The sequence below is a fragment of the Phaenicophaeus curvirostris genome, chromosome 10 (genome assembly GCF_032191515.1).
Source record: "Phaenicophaeus curvirostris isolate KB17595 chromosome 10, BPBGC_Pcur_1.0, whole genome shotgun sequence".
Taxonomy (NCBI): Eukaryota; Metazoa; Chordata; class Aves; order Cuculiformes; family Cuculidae; genus Phaenicophaeus; species Phaenicophaeus curvirostris.
The window spans coordinates 6,667,412-6,690,497 of record NC_091401.1 but is presented as its reverse complement, the minus strand read 5'-3'; the positions used below and the strand labels follow the sequence as shown (position 1 = coordinate 6,690,497).

The 23,086-nt window shown below is 44.3% G+C and overlaps 1 protein-coding gene across 2 annotated transcripts in view; it reads left to right on the top strand.

Moving 5' to 3' along the window:
* Positions 1 to 23,086, top strand: part of FGF12 (fibroblast growth factor 12) — a 220,888-nt gene that overhangs the window by 66,236 nt on the left and 131,566 nt on the right. The window contains exon 1 of one of the 2 annotated variants that reach the window (XM_069864858.1): positions 14,418 to 14,562. The exons of the other annotated variant lie outside the window; for it this stretch is intronic. Within the exon in view, the coding sequence (XP_069720959.1) occupies positions 14,475 to 14,562 (88 nt within the window). The 5' untranslated portion in view covers positions 14,418 to 14,474. Of the gene's footprint in view, positions 1 to 14,417; positions 14,563 to 23,086 lie in introns of those variants that run through there. 2 annotated transcript variants of the gene reach the window in all.

The following is a 23,086-nucleotide window of genomic DNA, read 5'->3' as shown; positions in this document are numbered from 1 at the left end:
CATAGGTAAAACATACAGCTAGTAAGGGAGGATTTATACAGGTTTTCAAGTGAGATGTAATTGCAAAAGTCCTACAGAGGTTGAGTTTCATAAGACATATATGAAAATAAAATATATATGAATATATATTGAGCATTTGTTGGTTTGGGTGCATTTTTTTGTAAATCAGCTGTGCTTCAGGCCTTTGGGAACGTAGGCTAACACATTTAGCAGAATGGTTATTGTTAGCTTCTTACAGTGTTCCAATTCATATGTTTTCATTCCAGACCCATCCATCTCACAACCTGGCAGAGGTTTGGTGTGGAGAGCAGCCAGTGCCTTTCGTGCTGGTGGTGGGATCAGCCTACAAATGCTGTGTGAGACAGCAAGACTGCAAGGCTGGTGGGATGGGATAGCAAGAACAGCTAGAAGGCCACTTTAAAGGAGGAAAAGAAAACTTTTATTTTTTTGTGCTTCAGGCATGGGAAAAGGGTGCAGTAGACTTGGGATACCTCAGCAACAGAATATGCTGTGACAGGAGGTGACCCAACTCATCCTGTGGTTTGACCTACATCAGGATGAACTTGCTGGTTTTAAAGCCACTCATAATCCCATAGGTAATCAAAAGGCAGTCAGTGTGGAGACGTGGGGCATGCTTTTAGGTTTCAAAGTCTTGTCTCTTCTTGGGAGGGTGTCTGAGCCCAGCATGTAGGACCAGCAATCTAGAGTGCAAAGCCACTCATCATACAGTTCCTTTCATCATCTTGTGGGCAGCATGTGTGAGGCACCAGGTGCTGCTTATTTCAATCCTGCTGCAATATCCCTGCTTGTGAAGAGGGGACAGAAACGCCAACATAAGTGTCTCTGCCAAGGTGCACTGTAAAGATTTGTTAATGAACAGAGCTGCTGTGGGAACAGCTCTGCTCTTGATGTTCAGCATCCCCAATCCATCTTCTGGCATTGATGCCTTCTAAACCAAAGAAGTGTTTTGAGCTGATGCCAGCAGTCGTGAATATGCATGCCTTACATGATCTTTTGCAGCCAGATGCAAACTTGTTTGAGCTGTGTTTTGAGCTAGCTGGACTGAGTCCGGTTCAAAACTGCAGGGTGTGTAATTGCTTGGGTGTCTGAGCTGATAAATCCAGTCTCCCAGCAGACCTAAATAGCAAAATGTAGTGATTTGCTGACATTACGTGTTACAGGGCTTTGGGACTGGAGACAGTTTACATTCATCCTGCTCAGGGAAACTTCTCACCTGCCAACAGAAGAGGGCATAGACCCTTCTGAAAAGAGAGCACATGCACCAGTCTTTTAAAGCCCCTGCACCTTCTTCCTGAGTTCAGTGACCAAGGGGATGGCAGGGAGTATGAAACTACAAAGGCTTCAACTGAGACATTTGACACTTGAAAATAACTTCTTACATTCAACCTCCATCTCAATCCTCTCAGACCACTTCTAGTTCTGGGGGAAGACAGGATGCAGACTGATAGCAGCAAAGTAAGGCAGGAAAGGAGATGCCAGGGATGTGTGCGGGGACCCCGGACTGTTGCACTCCCCCTGTCTGTGTAGTAATGGGAGATTTTTCTGCAGGAAATTGGGAGGATTTTGGTAAATCAGGATTCCTGCAGGATCAGCAGGAAAGTACTGTGCCATCTGGGGATGGAGGTCTATCTGTCATCAGTGGGAATTCCTGGAAGCTATTGCATTGTCATGCAAAGAGACCCTTTTGTGCAAAGTAAACTGTTCCCCAGTTGCTTATATTAGAGGGCATAAAAAGCCAGAGATGTGAAAAAACAGAAGAAGCAGCATTGCATCACCTGCCACTCCTGAAGAAGGGAAAGGGTGAAGAGGGCTCTGTGTTCTTAAAAGCCGGTATTTTCCATCAGTTTTGGAAACAATTCTGACAGTGGTTAGGAAAGAACAATCTCATCTAAAAGCTTCACCAGAGGGGTTTGGCTTATCAGTGCTGAGGAAAAAAATGCACTCTTGAAGCTAAGTTCCTCTCTGCTTTCCAGGGCACTACACTGTCAGTCTGGGAGTGCATCAGACAGCTTTCCCAAAAAGGCACTTTTGGGATGTAGCCTACATCTCTGGAAGGAACTGAATGGGCAACGTGTCTCTGCTAATGAAAGCTGCAGTCAGAAATAAGAGTTCTGGAGGCTGAAAACTAGGTTAAAAGCAGCCAGCAATGGGAAGCAGCTGAAGTTGGAGTGGGTTAAAGAGCTCTCGAGCATTGGACAGTAGACAGTTTAGCTTCACTCCTGACTCCTGGGTAGTGCAGTCCTGGCAGACTGACAGGTCTTCTGGGGTGAGTTGTCACAAGATGCTTCAGCTTGCTGCGTTTTTTTTTTTAGTTGGATTCTTTCACTTAACACACACTACAGTGACCCCTACTGCTGCCAGTTGTCAAGGACCAATTATGGGGAAGTATTACCTCTAGTCTTATAAACAGATAGTATGATTTATAGCCATTAACCATGCAGAAAGTCTGCCACTCAAACAAATACCACCAAAGGAGGAAAACTTCTGTAAACCCTTGCAATGCTTAAGCAGTGTTCACAGTGTTTGTGTAAAGAATAAGAATCAGCCAAAACCTTCACAATAAACCTTTTGTCTTCCCATGTAAGACTGGAGAGGAAACACCGACCAATTGGACTTCTCACATGGTAAAAATCCTGTACTGCATCACACAGAGAAACAACATCCTTGTTCCTCCTGCCTAGTTCCAGCCACCAGAGCCCTCTCCTGTCTTTCAAGAGCAGTTGTAGGGTGGGAAGATCCTGGCAGCAGTAGTGGCATGAAAGGGTATTCAAGGCTACTGACACTGCAAGAGTGGGTGGCAACTGTTTTACCTGCTGGAGCTTTTTGTGAATTTTTAAGGAAAAAGCTTTATACTGATCTGTGTGCTGCATTTTGTTAACTACCCTGACCCTGGGCTGAACCATCACCTGCTTATTTAATCTCTCTCTTCAGCATGATTATTCTGTGGGTGAGTTCTTAACAAGGACGTGGAATTACAAAGAGATTGGGAAGCAATATGACGTGCAATAACGAATAAAAGGAAGTTAGAATATTAAATATGAATAGCAGGATCTGGGTGAAGTGCAGCGCGAACACAGCTGTTGTGTTGCAGGCAGGGCGAGCCACCATGTGCCCATCAAACCTAGTCAGTGTAAACATCCCTCAGAGAAATGATAACTGGCCTTGACAGGCATTCTGCATTAAACATCCCTTGGTGAGAATGGCACTAAGGAAGAAATCATGGGATACCAGAGGCATGACCCAACAGTTTCTACAAGGTGAGAACATAATTGGGAAAGGAAGCTGGAGAAAAGTAGAAGGGAGAAACTTTAAAATAAGATAGTCCAGGCACTGCTGCCTGCATCCCTAGTACAGCAGTACAGGTTTTTCCATATGACTTGTTTCCCAGTAACTGCTTTGTTCTTGTTTCAGCTGTTCAGAGACTATCCCACAGACCAGAGCAGGCATCAGCTCAAAGATTGTTCCTGATTATTAATTTACTTAGTCTTAATGTAGGCCCATTACCAGGCACTTCTCCTGATGGTGTGTAAGTGAAGCTGGAGTCTGTTCTACCTCTCATCAAAGACAGCCGTGTGTTTTACCTGGAGACCAGGGGCTGTCATGCTTTCTGTGCTTGCTGAGAAATATCCCTGCTTCTTTTGGTCTGCACAGATGGGCAGAGAGGCAGCTTTGAGGTTCTCCTGCCTAAGCCTGGAGGTGCTTTGCCAATGAGCACAGGAATGGCTGAGCACCAGGAGGCATCCCACAGTCTCCCTGTGAATGATGCTTGTGCCTCTGCACGGGCAGCCTAGATTGTGGCTATGGTGCATCCGGCACACTTCTATGGACTCTGGCATGAAACAGCCTTCTCCACTGCTGCCCAAGTCAGTGATGGCTTAGGTATGGCAAAAGGCAGATGAATTACTGCAACTGGGTGAAGACCCAAGAGTCCCACTTACGTGCTCTTTCAGAAGTTATCTTGGACAACCTGTCCCCTGAGAACAATCCTTCTGGTTTTAACTGCTTTCCTCCACGTAGTTTGTTGTTGGCATTTACCATCTTGGATGTTTGTGGTATTGTCTGACAGCTCTCACTGTAACCAGGAAGATGACTTGAGGAGCGGGGTAAAGATTAAGGCTTTTCTGTCGTGTCTCGCTCTCACTTGTCACTGCTGTTTTTCAAGGAGTGCAGAAAATAACAATGGGGAGCCTGGCTCTTGATACCAGATCCTTCTTCCTGCACCACCACACTCTATGTCATTCATCTCTGCAGAGCTGAACTTTTCTACACTGTGGAGTGATGTTGGACTCCTTATGGTTTCATTATGGCTTGACACTGGGCACAAGGGAGTAAAAAATAGATGATGTGACTGTGATGCTTGCTGTAACTCATCAGGGGAAAAGGAAAGACGTCCCCTGGAAACAAGTCTTTCCATTCCTCACACTCTTAAATGTCATCTGCTACCTCGTAATGTGCCTGGCACTGTTCTCAGGAGCTTGTGTCTCTGCCATTGTGAAGAGCAAGGAGCTAAACTTGTGTTTTACAACAAGCTGCTCCTGTGAGACTTAAGCAAGGATGACATGAGACTGTGATAGAGGGAAGTAGCAGGAGCTGTGGCTTGGGCAGGAAGTCCTGTTATGGGTATGGGTCTGCTTTCCCTCACAAGACAACCATTGCTTCCCTCTCCCTGGCACAGCAGCCCCAGTCCAGACTCATGAGGTCCTTATGGAGATAGGCAGTGATTGCTCTATTGAAGAAGAACATTGAATTGGCATTCCCTAGGTCTGAGTCATCTTGCTAAATCGGTGCAGGGCAGCTGGGTAAGAAGGGGAGTAGGGGGTGGATATCCCTTATGGGAGTCAACGTAACGGTGAAGGAACCAAAGTGGTGGAGAGAGGGCTTGAGTATCGGGATTTGAATGTGAGGCTGGTCCTCCAAATAACAAGGTAGAGGAAAGGGAGGCCTTGAGGCTTTTTCGAGTGCTTCCAGGGAGGTATGTAGTATCTAAGGAGCTTTTATATAAACCCCAGTACTGCGTAGTTTCAGGTTGCCTCTGTGTTGGGAGTCAAGCAAATGCCAGCTGGAAGGAAATAATTTTGGCAGTGGTCTGAGAATGGCTATGTGACATGTGAGAGTTTGCTCAGAACATTTTTGCTTTAACTTGGCATTTCTCCCAATCATACTTACTGTTTTGCTGCTGAAAGGGAAGCAGCTCTTTGGGATTGGGGAACAGTGACTGTGGTTCCATTTGCTTGGTAGCCCAGTTTACCTGGTAGAACCGTTTGTGCAGAGATAGAAATGGTTTCTGGGGCTGGGTAACACTGAGGACTTGGGATGACTCAGGTATGCGCTCACAATTTTTGATTTTGCAGGGGCTTTCTTGTCTAACGGTTGCAAAGCACTGGCCAGTCCTTCTTAAAATGTAGCACTGCCATTGTGTGACACTTGTTTGGACAATATCTGTGGCTGTCCTGATGTTAACAGGCAGAAGGCTAATGTAGGACTGGCTGGAGGTCAAACATGCCCTGCAGCAGAGTTGATGCAGTGGCTCTGCCTATAGCCTCAGCAGATAACGTGCTGTGGTGACATTTCTGGAGTATTCGGAGAAGGTGTGTTGGCCACATGCCATTTACAAGCTAAGGTGAGAATTATAAAAGGCATGTTTTAGTGACTCATAAATAGCTTGGCACATGCTGATGGGGCAGCTCCTCTGCTTTATCACTTCAGCTTTGAACCTCTGAAGTACTGGGAAGAAAAAAATCAGTGCCTGAAACTTATGGGCTAAATTCAGACCTTATGGAGCAGTATCAATTTATAGCAGGCCTGAATTTTGCCCTAGCTCTCTAACTCTATCAGTAAATCTCCTGCAACTACCTCTCTCTCCTCCAGCCCTTCCTTGGTCCATTCTGCTGCTGCAGTTACAGCTTTAGCTTGTGCTTCATTGTGTGCTGTGCCTGGTCCTTCTCATATGCCTTGTGTATTGCCCAGGCTTTGAACTTTGCTTGTGGGAAGTGGACAGCTACTGTAATGATTGACCTTCAAGGTCGCTGGTAATGCCTTGTGCATGTTTCCCTGCTGATAAAGTTGTGTCTCGCTGATTTATCTGCTCGCATACAGAATTATTTGTGTCCTGTGTTTATTTCCCTCTTGAAATTCTGCCCACTGGTCATTCATCTTTTGTGATTTCCTCTTTCTTGCTGTGCTCCGCAGCAATCTTCACAGAATGATGCATCACCTTTCTCTTGGATGCTCTTCATTCCTCCCCAATTTTGCCAGATTAGGCATGCTTAGAGATGGGACTCGCTGAAATTTTTCTTTCAGAGTAGGTGAAATATCTTCAGCTGCTGAGGAAAGAAGGATTTTTACCCTCTCACAGAACTTCCAGAGGGCTGATAAGCAGTCTGAGCTGCAGTCTGGGCTGGCGCTGCTCTGTTTTCAGCAGAGGCAGAGTAAGGCCATTACCAAGTATGTCACAAGTTAGCAATGATTCCTGTCTCTGGGAGCCAGCCTTGTTACCTGTCACTGGTGTGGTTATTGTAAACTGGTGTTTCTAACTCTTAGAGGATTTGGGGCCTTTCTTAAATCCCCAAGCCATTGTGTAAGAATTACAGCTTGACATTTTTAGATATTTTCTGTTTATAATGGCTGCAGAGATATGCGAACAACAAAAACCTTAGAAAACCCTAAACCTTGAGTCAAATGCAAGAAGGAACCCCAAATACTTTACCTAGATTTGTTTTTACTCTCACAGCAGAGGATGGAGGAGGTGGGTCTAGCTTGGAACTGGTAATTTCTGAGCCTGGTAATATTGACTCTCTTCACCATGTCCTGAAAATATGAACAACAAAAAAATCTCCTCTGTCCTGTGGAGCTGGTTTGATACACCATGTCAGTGGTACCGTGTCACCGTGCACAGGGCCAGGGCTGTTTCAGCAGCGTGGAAGTTGTAGCCTAACAGAAAGGGAGTTAAATTCTTCCCTGTTCACACCAGCGTCAGCCAAACACTTTTGGGTATTCCATGACTGTCAGATTTTGTTTGAGAAGTTTATGGAAATATTTCATTTTGACAAGGTCAAAAACCTTTCCTTGAAACTTTATTTTCATAATATTGACAAAATATTTCAGCAGAGTTGAAATACTTCTGAAAATGTAATTTTAAGGAAAATTAATGTGTTGATTTTTTTTTTTTACTTCTTCAAAGCATCTGCCAAAAAGCATCAGCGTTCCCTGTTCTCTTGAATTCTGGTGAGGAGTACATTGCATAAGACAATCTTGGAAAAGGAATTTTCCCAAAGAAAAAGTCCTCTTAACTAAGTTCACCTGCAAAAAGTGTACCCAGTAGGAAGTCCTGCCCTAAGAGGCCACGATTTCAAGGCTGGCTTTTATAAAGGTCTTGTAAATCCAGTCTTGAATTCTCTTGAAACATGAACTGTCCTTTATATACAGAACCAAATTATAACTACTCTGTAATAGTGTTATTAATGCCTAAGTTTTGTCATTTTCTTTCAGAACCAATAGGGACAAACCTTTGTGTATGTCTAGTAAAGCCTCTGTTGCTGGAGCAATGCTATGCTGGAGGAGCTGGGGGTTGCATGCTCCACAATGGTAGTTTTGCCAGTGAGATCTGTGTTTCAGAAGTGTCTTCATGGGCTTTTCAGCCATGGTGGCCAGCTAAGGAGTGAGAGTCTTAGTCCCCAAATAAGTGGCTTTGCTGCAGTTGGAGAAGCTGTGAATTGGAGCAGAAAGCATTTCTTGTACTGTCATTCCCAAGGCAGGGAGTTAGGAGTTAGGCAGGCAGGTACTTGCTTATCTCAAAGAGATTGTGCCACACGTGTTGCATTAGCATGTCAGAATAAATATGCTTCAGATCTGCATGACAGTAAGAGGCTCTGTAAGTGTCACTGGAAGTAGGCAGATGGGAGGTTCATGCATCCACAGATGCTGTTCCTGACCTCAGATGCACCCCTGAACATTAGGAGTGAGTCTGCTGAAGTGGAAAGAGGGGTTGGCTTCTTGCAGGGGTGGTCTATCATACTTGCCCTCAGCAAATCTCATTTATTAAACCTCTTAGCTTTTTCCTGTGGGATAGATTGCGCTATTAGGTGAGGAAGGCTGGTTGTTCATATTTCACACAGCGAATCAGGGGGAAGCCAAGAGCACATCCTGGTCAAATTTGGAAGACGTGCCTGTGCCAGTGCTGGCTTTTCCTCAGATGCTGCCTGTTGGAAGCAAAGAAGCCAAGGTGCTGTCTGATGAGCAGAGCCTAGCAGCCCCACTGGCCAGCAAGCTTGCTCACCTCAAAATCCTCTTGGTGCAACTGTGAGCCGTTACCCTCTAAACTTGGGTCATGCTTCAGGCAAAGCTGTCGTTGCCTACCATGGATTAATAACCTCAATTAACACAGCCTGTGGGTCAGATCTTCCCTGTGCTGGCTGCATTATGGCCCTTTAATCTGCTTTCCTCTCTCACGAACTCTGAGCCTGGAGGGATCGGCAGATAGGGGAGATCCGCCTTACTGCACTGCACAGTTTTCCATTGCGAGGGGCCACAGAGAGTGGCTGGATGTGAAACAGCATGCAGATCTGGCAGGGGAAGCATACCTGCCAAGGAGGTGCTTCTGGAAGGTGTTTCTGCCACTCTGGGGTGCAAAGGACAAATGTGGCAACATCTAGGGGTTTGCCCTGAAATTCAACCATCTTCAAAAAATCACAGCCCCCTACCCAGCGGGGGTCTGGCAGCCAGGTTTAGTCACCTGGGGAAGGGGCTGGAGGGCCTGTGTGTGTGTAAACATCCCAAATCTCTTGGCATTGCTTGAGCATCTGCATAAAAGTGCAGAAGAAGTCTTGCACTTGGATTTCTAAAATGCTTCCCTCACTGGGTGTTTCCCTTGAAAAAGATAAGATAGCATCTCATCTGAGGGGAAACAGAGAGGGACAGGACTGTGCAGTCCACCATGCTCATAAATGATTTTGAAGAGCGAGGGGATGGAGAGGAGACAAAATCATTTGGAGTAAGAAAAACTAAAGTGGACAGGAAAGAGTTGTAGAAGGATCTATTGATACAGAGTGTCTGGTGACCTAGCAGCACTATAAACTGAGGATTGCAGGGTAATGTACCCATGGATGAAAATGAAAATAAAACACATGTATTGATGGTCCCTTATGGCAAGGGGTGCTAGTGGGGCCATTTTCTCTCTGAAAAAAGACCTCGGAGATCTTGCTGAAAGTGCTAGCTCAGCAAAGGCATGCAGAAATTACTGGGAAAGATACAGAGAGTGAATAAGACCTATCATCCTGCTGTGCTAGAAATCCCTGGTGCACTCACACCTTGAGTACTGTGTGCAGCTCTAGTTATCCTGCCTCAAAAAAGATGCGACAGAACTAGAAAGACACAGGAAATGGCGACAAGGTCAGCGGAGCATGCAGAATAGCTGCTGCCTGGGTAGTGGTGGAACAAATTAGGCATATTCAGGTGTCTTCAGGAATAAAACTATTGAGGAGGGAAATATGATGGAGGCGTATAAAACCATGACTGTCATAGAGAACATAAAATTACCATTTCACAATATAACCACTAAGGTGAGCATTAAATGGAATGTCCAAGAAGCAGTTTGAAGCTAATAAAAGGTTTTTCCCAGCACATGATTAACCTGTAGAACTTTTTGTGAAAACACAGTGAGGAGACCAACAGTAATACTGGCTGTAAAAGGCAATTATAAAAATTTGTTGTGGAAAATCCATCAAGAGTTCTTAAAACACATTGCAAGAGGTCTTGCGGATGAGGAAATGACAAAGCTGCAGAGTACTGGAAGTGTGTGTGGAGCAATGTGTGGCTGTCCCTTCTCCTAGGACAACTGTTTTGAGCTGGTGGTACTACTACCAAAATATGTTTGGAGAAGTCCTGGAAGCTCCAGCTTCTGAGGAATTGTTGCTGTGCTGAAAAATACCCAGAACAAACACTTCTTACTAATTCAGACTGGGAACATTTGATACACAAAGCCTCCTTTACATGTAATATTAAATTTCTTAATGTCTGGAAATGCAGCTACTAAGTACTTATTACTAAGAATTCTTATGTGCCTGAGGATAAACCTATTAAATGATTGAGGCTATGGGGCATTTTTTTCTTTTTCTCCTGAATCTGTTTTGGTGAGCTGAGAGGAGAAGGCAGAGATTTTACCGAGTCAGTTGCTCCACCAGAAGTGAGAGTAAGTGGTTTCGGTTCATATGCTAATGCTATTTTGACCACAGGAAAGCAATGAAGAAATTGGTCTTTCTCGTCTGACGTACTAAATCAAACTAAGCATTTTTTTTTCTGTCTCATCTTCTCTTTGTGTGTGTGGTATACTTTTTCCCTGGTAGAGTTTCCGGCTGAATCTTTGCCTTATGATGAGTGCAGTTTTATACTGATCAGTAAGAGGGTAATCCTCTCATTAAATCACCAGAACGAGGACTGACAGATGATTCCCTACTTGGACTTTATTGTGTGACCTTCAGCAAACCCCTGAACTTTGTGCTGCAGCTCCCACGGGCTGTGGTGTGAATGCTCTGTGCTTTGATGAAGCTGGATGCACTAGTAACTATACTTGATTACTACTATGTCCCTCAAGCAAACTCTGCCATCCCTCCTTGTCGGCAGTGCTCTGCTTCATAAAGGAGGGGCGAAGGGGAGGCAGAAATACTCAGAGAGCACAGTGATGACAGTGGAGAAGTACTTGTTTGCACGGAAAGGGATGTGGTTTTTTGGCCCGTTCCAGGGTAGATTTTGCTCAAATGGCTCCTGCAAAGAAAGGTGCTGAGAAGTGGTTCTCTGCCATCACTGAAGAACATACCACCACGGATCACAAAGGGCTCCATGGAGAGAGTGTCAAGAAATGAGCACTAAGTGCTCACCTAGGAGTTCTGAGAATTTACAGAGAGGGACAATGTCCGAGATCTGCATCAGCACCGGCTTTGACGAAGCTGCTGAGGTTAATGGGCCACTTCTCACCATATCCGCCTGCTGTTGGCCAGAAAATATTAGTACAAGGGCAAAAAAAATTCCAAACCAAATCACCTGCACACACTGTTTATTTATGTACCAGCCACAATGTTTAAAGAACTACAAGTAGTCAGCATGGGTGAAAACAGAAACAGAATGGTCCCAGCACCTAGAAAGATTATTACCTGCTTTTGTATGAACACAGGGGAATTATCTTTCCTGACTAGTCTCTTCTTCGAGCTTTTGTGGATTTTCTTTCTTTTTTGGCTTTTGTAACTGATGAACTCATGCACATCGTGCTATTTTAATACCTAGCAAAGAGCCTTGTCTGCTAAATCACCTTATTTTTCTCTGATCAGAGCACAGTGCATTCCTCTTTTTAGTAGAAGGTATTAATTTAAATTCCATAATCCTAAACATATTCTCGTTTCTGTTCCATGCTTCAGAAGGCCAATGGTATTTTAATTTAATAAGAGAGAAACACACATGACACTGTGTTCCCTGTAACTGTCTTCTGACCTCAATGATTCTTTCACAGCTTTCTTTGTGTTCCAGCAAATGAAATCTTTGCTTTTATTCAGGAACGTTATGATTTCTAATACCAATGCTCTACTGGCGGGCAAAATTTAAATATCTGTAGCATTTTCATTGTAACTTTTGAGATATTATTTGCATTAGAAGGGCTTTGCAAGCCCACCAATGGAGCCATAGTAGAATTTATGCACTGCTTATGACCCATTGAAACATTGTTTAGGTATATGCTGTCCTTTTTCAGAGAAATAAATTTTATTTTGGCTTACCCTGTTTTTGGATTAAAATGAGTTACCTCATCTAGCAGTATCTCGATTTATGTCAACTCTATTTATTTTTCCAAGTTCCATAAGCTTTGTTTACTGGGTTGAGATTTACCTACTTGTGTACATGATATTACTGAGTGTTTTGTGGCACATAAACACTTGAGTCATATGCCTCATGGTTCCTAAAGAATCATCCTTTGCCATTTTTATGCTTCCATTTTGCTGTTTAAACTTACTTAAACTTGCTCAGTTTGAAAGAAGAGCGTGTGCTTATTGTAGTCCTCATGGCTCTTCTTTGGAAACATCAGGTAATGCTCATTCAGTTTTTCACTGGTTTGATTCTGCTCTCCTTTACTGTGATGTGAAGCAGGAACAGACCCCTTGGAGCCTGCCCCACAAAGGCAGAAGGTCCTGGCAAGTCAGTTAAGCATGATCATCAGCGTTGCTAGAATGTGATGGACTACACCCCACCCCAAGAAATGGAGATTATTTTATTAGTGTTTTTCTGGGTTATTTTGAGTAGACTTTCCAAGAACAACTGCATTAGTTTAATGAACAGAGGTCTTGAAATTCAGGTACCTGTTGCATTCTCATTGTTTTTCTTCTTACAAACATCTGTATCATGTCCCTGTCACTTGTCCGTGCATGTCCAAGTGATACTGCCTGTCTGTTCCCATGCTAGCTTAATATGTATAAAATCTAAGTGCTCCTCTCTCCTGGTACCTGGTGCTGCACTTGAGTGTCGGCATCTCTAAATCAGAGCCCCCTCATTTAAAGCTCCACATTGGCTGCTAAGCAAGGAGGGCACCTTGACTTCAGATCTCACTGTACTGTCCTTGATCTGCCAGATTCAGAATTGTTCTAATCTCAAACATGCTGCTGATGCATTTACTGAAAGAAGACTATTATTTTTTTTTTGTGCTATTACAGAAGTACTCAAGAGCCACCAGTTGTGTTTTAGGGCTTCATTATGCAAACTGCTTCTGGTCTTGTTTCAGAGGGGCTACAGGCTTGCTCACTAGTCTGCTGTACTGGAGACCTGAAGGACAGCCATGGATAAAGGGGAGAGGTAACAGTTGCAGTCTCCATTTGGTATCTGCCCTGACAGAGCATGGTAATCTTCTGTGATTGCTGTGGAGTGGGTATTGCTAAGGAGTGTAGCTGGAACAATGATCCTGGGTAAGTGGGGTCACGTAGAAAGGAAGGAGAAAGGTAGTTTCATTTAGCGGTTTGCTGTGACTTAAAGCATGTGCAAGGTCCTATGTAAAACAGCTTATGAATTAAGACATAAAGATTGATGATTTTTAGCACAAGTTGCCGCAGACAACAAACCCCTGAGTTTAGCATGGACCCCAGGAATTAGTTACTAATGCTGACTGTGCCTAATTCCTTATGTTTGACTTGACTTGAGAGACATCCTAGCAAGTGCTAACAACAAGGTCTGTATCCTCACTCTCACATCCATGTGAACTGTTGGGCAAAAGCTGGTACATCTTAGAGTGCACTCTAGTAAAACTTCCGTCTTATGTGCAAGTCAGAGAGGCCTGGCCATTTCTACCAGGTGGCAGGAGAAACAGAAGCGGAGGTGGCTTTGGAAGGTGATAAATGAATAGTTAAGCTTGCTTGAGCACAAGGTAAAATCCAGGCAGAAATTCACCCTGGTGCAAGGTTCAGATTTGTTCCAGAGGCAGCTGCTTTTCAGTGGAGTAGTGGAGTCTACTCAGTTTGTTTGAAAAGTTTTTGAATGTGCTGATACTATTTCCTCTGAGGAGCTTTCTATGATCCTGTGCTTTCCAGCCGTGTGTGGTGGGTTTTGCACTGGGTGATTTCATTAAATGAAGACAGCTCAAAGGCGATCATCTTCTCTCAGCCTTCTTTGTATAATAGAAAATGGGCCCTACCTTTCTCTGTGCAGCGCAAAACCTGAGCCTAGGTTTAAGTCTGCAATGCTGTAACCGCGATAGTTTAAAAATAGGTAAAAAAGAAATAACCATCAGTCTCGGTAGAGAGGCCTTTGCAAGAAGCTGTTGCCTTGGGGTCTGTAAGCGTAAATAAGGAGCTTTGCTCGTTTAAAGCGCGTGCTAATAGGAACACCTCTGCTGCTAGGCACAGGCTTCTGCTAGTAATTTAAGACGAAGAGGTGTGTCTTCTTCCCGGCCACGTTGCAAGTCCCGTGGTGTCAGGGAGCCCCGGAGCGGCCGCGTTCCGTGCCCCCTGCACGTGGTGCGGTGCCTGGGAGCATCCGCGCCGCCCCGAGCCTGCCTCGCCCCGCAGAGCATCCCCGGCGGGGCCGCCTCCCTCCATCCCTCCCCCCTCCATCCGTCCTCCCTCTCCGCCGGGACGCGGCCAACTTCAGCGCGGCGGGAGCTGCAGGGGGAGCGGCGAAAGCTTCCACCGGCGGGGACGGGGGGTCCCGGCGGGCGCCGTGCCGGCAGGGGGCAGGGCTGGCAGCCAGCCGCTCCGGTTTCTAGGGCTTGACGTCCTTCCAGCTAGCCCGACCCCCTTCCCGGCAAAGCCTGCCGTCCCCCGGCGGAGAAGTCCCGGGAAGTGGCGGCGGGGCCCCCCGGCCTCCCGCGGGCGCAGCGATGGGCAGGGAAGTTTGGCGGCGAGACGGGCAGGAGCCCCGCCGCTGAGAGCCGGCCGCTCCGGGGCCGGTCCCTTTTCCGAAGAGCGGGAGGGCGCCACAAAGTGAAATCCATGAGGATTCTCGGGCTTCTCCTGGAGAAAGGCTCGCATATGCTGCAGTGTCTTTGTGGAAGGCGCCTGAGATCCAGCCACAGCCCAGGTGGGGAGCGCGCGTCCTTGCCCGCCCGGCCCGGGCTGCCCCGATTCCCGCCCCCGCTCGCCGGCGCCGCTCACAGGTGGCCGGCGCTGTCCGCGGTGCTGACCCGGCGCTGTCCGCGGTGCTGACCCGGCGCTGTCCGCGGTGCTGACCCCACACGGCCCCCCCCTATTGCGGGTCCTCAGCAATCCCAGATCCTCCCGACCCGGGCGCCTTCCGCCTCCGGGTCCCCCGCTCGTGGCGCTGTCCCCAGCCCGGACCCCCATCCACCTGACGTCTGCACCCCACTGCCCCTACCCAGGTTCCCACACCCCAGTTCCAGCCCTCGCTGGAATGGAGTCTCCCTCTCTCCCACGTGGCTCTCACTAGTGTCCCGTATCGTACCTGCAGCCCACACCCACATGGACACCACCCAAGGCCCTGCCCCATCCCTCTTCTTCTCACAGGACCCCTGTATCTCCAATTCCACCTGAGATCCCTAACTGTGGACTCTATTAACACCTCGTCAGGGTAAGGATGATCTTCCACAGAATTCCTATGGCTTTGCATGACTCTAGGGTTGGAGTTGAATGCACTGTAAGAGCTCCCTGTACCCTATGTTTGTAGTAGCAATGTTGTAATGCTTTTGTGGTAGAAGGTGTTAAATGCATTTTTGAGTGGAGATGCCTGTAGAAGCAAAGGGAAATCACTAGCTGTTCCCGGTGGGGGGCTAGGAGACTCCCAGAACCTCTCTCTCTGCTCCCATCCTTTTAGGGCACAAACCTTGCTGGAAACTGCACCAGGATGAGGAGTGCAGTGGGGTGAAGGGCTGAAGGATGTACTTGATATTGATGTGTATCCAGGCACTTTTGAAGGGGGAAATAAGTGCATGAATGCCTTGGTTTGGCATGGCACTACCCCTGAGGTTTAGGGTGATCTTGTTGAAGCTTTTTACATGGTGTCTCTGCAATTTCTTTTGTGCCACATGTGTTTCATGAGTTTGACTTTCCTTTTCTACAATGTCAGGTAGAAGTCTATGGAAAGAAACATTATGTTGTTGTTATTAAGATCTGCAGAAGTTACGGCACTAACTCTACTGCTTTGAGCTTGGTTGCATTTTAGTTCTTGTGTGACTTTGACTGGATCTGCTTATTCAGCCTTGACCATTGTAATCTTTAGGTATCAGGTGCTTACAAAGATGTTTTTTATGGTATTGCTTGTTTAACGTTTGTGTATTTTCCATATGGGAGATCTTGGTTCTAGAGGAGAAAATTTTCCATATCTCCTGGTATTGTCTATTGAAGAGAAAGGCTGAGGTAGCCTGGATTCATTCCTTTTTGGCCCTGCTAAGAAGAATTTGTTAATGGTTTTAGCCACCTGTTTATGCCTCAGTGTCCTCTTCCCTTCCATGAGACTTGGGTGTGCAAGTTGTTGTCTATGACTGGCTCATGGCAATAAAAAATGTGCTGAAAATCTTTGAAAGAGTAGACCCCTGAAAGAACTTTATGCCGTGTTTTGGGGAAAGATATAATCAAGCTAAATAGAATGCATTTGGAAGCATTGTATACTGTTGTCTTTTTTCATTTTTCAATGAAAAACTATACCGGAGTTTTCTTCATAGGGGAATGTGAGAATATTTGTTTTGTGTCTTTAGAAACCTGGGGCAGTAAAGGGTACAGTAACCTACTAGTGAAAACAGGGTGGTGCTTAGGCCATAGGGCCTGCTAGACTGTAACTTCAGTGAACCAGAAGCTGATGATAGTGTCCTAATAGTTGCCCTGCTGACCTGGTTTGACTTTACTGGCAGATCCTGCATGCTTGACGTATGGTGACTTACTCTTTCCTTATCTTTCCTGCTCTGACAGAGCGATACTGGACATTGTGTAGTTTTTGTATTTCATGATGTTGTGCTGTAAGAAGGCAATTCATGGAAATGATCTCCTACTGTTATCTCTAACTGACCAAATTCTCCAGGTACTAGCCTTGTGCTACCATGAGCCTGAACAGTCCAGATGTTGTCTTTTGCTTTATGCTGCTAAAAAACATTCCTTCTTCTTGATTGCATTTGTTCATTTTCCAGTAAGGTTGGGCTTTATGTTCTTGAAAAATGTGCAAAAAAAAAAAAAACAAAAGCAACAAAACCCAAAAGCTTCCACCTGTAAAGGGGACACTGTGGGCCAAGCCTGCTGGAGGTGAGACCTCCCTGCTGCTTCTTTAAAAGTTAAGCATGCCTTAGGAGATAGATGTAGTGCCTGTGCACAGCATGGCACTGTGGGGGCTATGCTAGTCAGAGATGTAAACCAACAAAAAGACTATAAATTATAGGAGAGAAAGGACCATGGAAACATGGACTACAACAGCAGGGGCTTAGAGCACTGTTAGCCACTTAAATGTAGATCTGTAGAGTTATCTAAATAGCAGGTGTTTTACGCCAAACTGTTCGGCACTTTACGCTCTTAAGTTAACGGAAGATTGGCCAAGCCCTTTTCCCTCCTTCTATCTATGTTTTCATCAATACAAACAAATCATAAGGATGTAGACACATGTTTAAAGTCAGATTTATACTTGCATGTTGTGCTGACTCAGAACATTAGACCACTCCTGAATCTGACATAAACCAATGCATGATACTTCAAAGAAAAAGATTGAAACATTGTGGATAGTTGTAGGGTACTGTGCAGCTCTGCTGTGATGCTAGCAAAAATATTAGTGAGATTTTTATTATTGTTGTGCTAAGGACTCCCATCTTTACTCTTAGCTATCTCTAGCCTGTGGTTTTCTTATGCTCCACTTTGGAGGTCTGCTGACACTTGTCTTAGTCTGTGCAGGGGCAGGCTTCTTTGGCTGCTTGAGCCTCACATTGTGAAATAGGGTTTAATGGGTCTCCAAGGCACCACAAAAGTGCAAGTAATTTATAACAGTACAGAATAAGAGATTTATTCCTAGTCCTCTGTGTATTTCTTTGCAAGTATTTTAGCACAGCAGTGTCCTGTATCATATTCCAAGTACTTCACTTGTTACCTTAGTTTCAGAATTTGTAAGCTAACTGCTTGTATTATATGTGCTGAAATATTTCCTTTCTGGATGGTGCAGTCATAATGAATTTTATTTAGCATTTTTTAGTTATTTTTTTTCCTCTGATAACACCTTTTCCCCATTTCTTTAGTAGGTGTAGTTTGCCAGTCCAGAATATTTGTTGCTTTTGACTTCCTAGTCAACATTATGACAAAAGTAGCTACTATGCTGTTAAGTTCAACATGAGATAACGACCACAATGTTGATGTAACTGTGAATGGAGTTGTGAAAAAAGCGTTTTAAATACCTGTACCTAGATTGCATTCACTTTGATGTAAAAGGCCATATACCCATAGACTACATTAACAGCAACATGGAGATTTCTGCAAGTGAGTGTTTCACGCCTCATCCCTAAAGACTTCCTATTTGGCTGTACAAGTGGTTCTGTCTTATGGCTCTTCTGCCCTTGGTTCCTGTACAGACTCTCCTGTGGAATGTGTCATTGCTAAAACCACAGATATTTCTCACATCGTAACATCAGCTAGCAACAACATTCAGTAGTGATGCATTTTCAGTGGTTTGTTGGTTTTTTTTTTCCAGTAGTAGAGGCCTGGTTGTATCGAAAGACAGATCTATTGCAAAACATTCAGTTAAGAGTGTTTCTCTGTTTAAATTTCTGTTCTGCAAACTGATGCCTTCCACAGAAATTTAATTCATATTGAAATTAAACTCTGAACTCAGCTTCCCTGGGACCCTCACACTGGCAAAATGTGGATATTCTCCTGGAAGTGTCCTGGCTTTATGGTAAATCAAAACAGTGTTTGGCACAGTAGGTCTTTATATTTCTCTGAGCTTTACAACAGTAAGTTTGATATTTGTGGCAATAGAAATGAGCATTCTGCCTGGGTAGGCAGGGTCAGATTGTGGCTTTGCTATTAGCCTGTCTGCTATTGTCAATACACATCGTTACATTTGTCCTGAGACTATCTGGGACGTTGTCATGATGTGTCTGCATATGCAAGACATCTCATCTGCAGATGCAAGTGGAATCATGCTCATAAGAGGTACAATTGCATATTCAAGTTTAACGTTTGGCTTATGAGCAGAACAGGCATTCTGTGTTTTGCTTGTGCAGTGATCTATGCCTTCATGTGCACTTTACTTATGTATGCTAGTTCTAGAAAATTTTCCTACTGCTGTTTATTGAAGTAGACAGGGGGTCTGAGTGTATAGCAAATACTGTACAGTCAGTTTCAAATTAATGGAAGGTATATCTGTGTACTAAGTGACAGGTGGTAACACCTGCAATTCCTTTCAAGAGTTTAGGGAGAACTGAAAGCCCTTCTGATCCATTGCAGTTCAGAGTATGGTATGCGCGTTGCTGGTGGGAGATGGGAAGAGTAGCTTAATGCTGTTGAACTTGAGATGGGAGTTAGTCACATGGCTGAGAAGCAGTGGTGTTGCACAGTGGGTTATCATCACTTTTTCTTCCTGCACCAAGTTCCTTGCCTGCTGTTTTCTCCCAGTGTTCAGAGTGTGACTGTGTTCCTGCGTACACTTTGCTCAAGCTCAGTCTTCCTGTTGTGTGTCTTTGGAAAAGTAACGCTTGCTGACCAGTGGAAATTAAGTACCTGTGCTGTTGCAGGGTAATTCCTATTGTTGATGCTCATATGCTACTGGAAAGAATACCTTTGTCTGATTTAGTTTAATTCACACGGGAAATGAAACTCTGAATTATTTTTTTTATTTTGTAATAGGAGCACTCCTCTAGGGTATTATTCAAGAATAGCTGTAGCATTTTAAATCCACAGTTTCCTTTATTCTGAAATAACCCTCTCATGTAGACATATGCTAAGAATCTCTCCTCGAAGCACATAATACTTTTGCATCTTTGTAAGAAGTCTGTCTGTCTGAGCTAGAAATAATGGATTTGATAGAGCTTTTATTTGGTGAATTTTCTTGTTTTCTATCATACAGAAATTCAGAGATATAGATTATAATGAACTTAGATTTATATGCATATAGCTTTTTTTTAAGTGCTCACAGACAGTTCTGTGTAGGAAGGTGAAGGAAAGTCTTTGATATTGTACAGGATTTTATTGTTTACTTTGCAAAAAAAAATTTCATAAAATGTTTCATCTGAATTTTCTTAAGTAACTGTAATCAGGACGATGAACAGTTCTGTGAAGCAGAGGTTGACTGGTTTATGGCAGTTCTCACCTGGAGCCTTACATGGTTTTGCAAAGGAATAAAGCTTAACTTCCTTCACTTCCCAAGCTGAACCAAGGAAAGAGTTTGTCTCAATTTAAACACCATGTGCAATTGTGATGCATTATAAACTGTAAGTCTGAGTGGGAAATGTTAACCAAGAACTTAATGAACGGGTTTTCCATAATTTTTCCTGAATAACTGCATACTTTTTTGTGTATACTGTCTTCTGTGTTCTTGTTTTTTGCAATTGAAAAGTCATAAAGAATCCAGGTTCATAAGCAGATTTTTAAAGATGATGACATCCAGAGCAAACACTTTCAGCTTAAGAGCTGTGTAAAGACCATTAGGTGGATCATGTCTACTCAGAGACCAAGGAGTATTTCCGCAGGTAGGTTGCAGTTCAGTGAACCATCTAAGAACACACTTAACTATGTGTGCACTTAGTCCCCTTTTTGAGATGATCATGTGCTCAAATACTCATTGTTTTAGATGAGTGCCTTTCAACCTTTTTTAACATGTATCATCCCTAAAATTCTTCCTGTTTTCTCTGTCCTTTGGATCATTGAGAGTAGGATTGTCGTTTTTCTTCTTTCAGCAGACCTCTCTGGAGATATTCACAGCCATCAGTTCCCAGCTGAAAAGCCCTATTTGTTAAAGCAAGTCTGATCCTACTGCTTTGTTTGTGAGAATTATGTACTTCTAGATTACTGAACTTTGTCTTTGAACCAGTCCACTTCTGTTCCCACAGCTGTTTCTGCCGCTTTCACAGAAGTAGCCAACCTATTCTTTTTTTACCAAACTGATGCTAATTGTAAATCTTTTAAGCCAGGTGGTGAGATCACCAAAAGTTCAGCAGGCTCTGAAAGCTAGATGAGATTGCTTATGCGATGGTAGTACATAAAGCTTTGCACGACTAGGTGTTTGCTTAAAAGGCCTTTAAACAGATTCTTTTCCTTAGAGGAAAAGAGATGTGTAACATTTAATAATAAAAATAGCATTTCTTCCTATAGCCTGAAATGGCATGGAAGGAGGTAATCATGTTTTGTATGGCAAAGCATTTTTCTAAATGGCATGTTTATGCTTTTCTAGTATTGTGGCTGCGATTGGCTGCTGGGCCTATTTGCATGTGCTAAATTGCAGTCCTGGAGATCTGTGAAAACAACCCAGCAAAGACGATCTCAGCTGGGAGCATGGAAGCTGCTGCTAATTTTGTGATGAGCCACCCACAGGCTCAGCGTGAGTCATTTATCATTGTTTTGTTTTCCAGAATTCGGCACCAAATGCTTCCAGGATCTATAGTGTGGGTTATCTCTGGAATTGTATTTATTTCCTCATAGCTTTGTTTCAGATAGGAGGAAAGAATAGGAAAAAATCGGTTCTAAAAAATATGAAATATTTAATTGTTTCCTTATTAATGCCCTCTTCCTGCTTTAATGTGCATTCAGCGTCATTTGTTGACTTGAAAACTCACTTGCATGTAGCTTGGCAATCATGCCGCTTGGTTCTAATCAGCTTGGTTCTAATCAGCTTGCTTTGTGCCACTGAGGGGATGGGTGGGCAATAGAAGTACAGCACGATGAAGCGTCTTGACTGAAGTTGGTGCTTGGCCCTGACAGAGCTGATATGATGCATTTCTGTTCTTCTACATGTTCTGCTAGTTTCTCAGTAAGTCTTTTTATAAAGTCGCAGTTGTCCATGGGACCAACTGGGGCATCTATTTGCTGTAGGTCAGGCATCTTTTATCTGAGAAACACACCAGCCTTATCTTCAAGGTTGTAGGCCTGATACCCAGTTGCTGATACTCCTGGAGATAGGAAAAGGGGTTGCAAGAACAAGGAAATCCCCTGCCCTGTGCTGAGATTGACAAATGTTGTCTATTTGATGCCAGTTTTTTGCCCTTCTTCCAGGGTGCCATCTCAGACTTCTTTGGTGTGACACTGACCACGCAGGGGTACCTGCAGGGAGCACAGGCAGGATACAGAGGAAATGCTTGGTCTTTCACTGGAAAGGGCCAGGAGCAGGAACATGTGTGTGTGTGTCTGTGTAGGCACACAGAGTTGTGGAGAAGTGATTTAAGTGCAAAATCTTGGACAAATAGTGGGTGTAGGAGACATGGACAGTGTGGGAGAGTTACTTGAGCATGGGAGTGGAATAATGACCCAAGAGCACTGAGGAATTATTATGCTGCTGGTGGGACTGAGCAGCCAGTGTGCTGCCACTGTTTTTCTGAATTTTTGTGACTTAGTGTTGCCATTGCTTATTCTCTTCTGTGGTGTTTTTAGCAGGTGGAGGGAGCTTTTCCTTTTACATGTGAATACCCCTAACACAACAGTCTCTGGTATCTCACAGGAGCATGCAGACCATGGATACTTAAAAACAAAATCAGCATCAGTCACAGCATGTTTAAGTGCATCTAACCCTATGTGGAATTACAGTAGTGAAATCTGAATGCAGATCCTGACAGTCTGGAGACACCTTCCTCTGTCTCGGTGCATAGTGCTCCCCTTGCTCCCACCTCTGTGTGCCAAGGCCCTTTGACTTACTTCTTCCTTAAGTTTAGAAACAGCTTAGAGATATTCCATGTGGTGTATTGGTGAAGCTAGAGGGACTCTGAGGTGTTGCTTTTGAAAGGCTGATTTCCCCAGGTATTTATGTTCTCTGTAAGCAGCTATAATCTTTGTAAATATTTGCTCAGTTGCTCAGACAAATATGTATATAAATATTCACGTGTGGCTCAACATCCTGCAACTGTGCTGGTGAGTTCCTCTCCGGTAACTGGGATTTATGTTTTATGGAATAGATAAGGAAACTCTGTTTTTTCTCTCTGTTTCTGCATTTGCTGGAGTTTCTGTGATGAATCCTTTACTGTTCTCACCCTTATCCCAAAGAGGCACTTCAGGGAAAATAATTCACATCTCACAGCTGCTTGTAAGCTCTTCGGTAAGTGAAATGTTCCTTCCCTGCTTTCACCTCACCTGGTAAATGGCTAACACACATCCTGCAATATCCTGCTGGATATCTGTTACTGCCCTGCAACTCATTCATAGCACCTCAGCCATGAAGATGATGTGACTTTGTTTTCTAGGTTTTGTTCGCGATTTTATTTTTGAGCTTAGAAAAGGTGAATTAGAACAATCAAATTTCTTTAGGGGGTATGTGAAGCATGAATAAGGAACACACTGAAGTAGGAGCACCTCCTTTTCTGAGAAAACTTACATGTGAATGAATTTCACACTTGGCGTTCCTGGCAAGTGGTGGGTCTTGCCTAGAGCGCTCCCCTGAGAGCCTCCCCCTGGCTCATCCACAGCCTGTACTCTTTGGG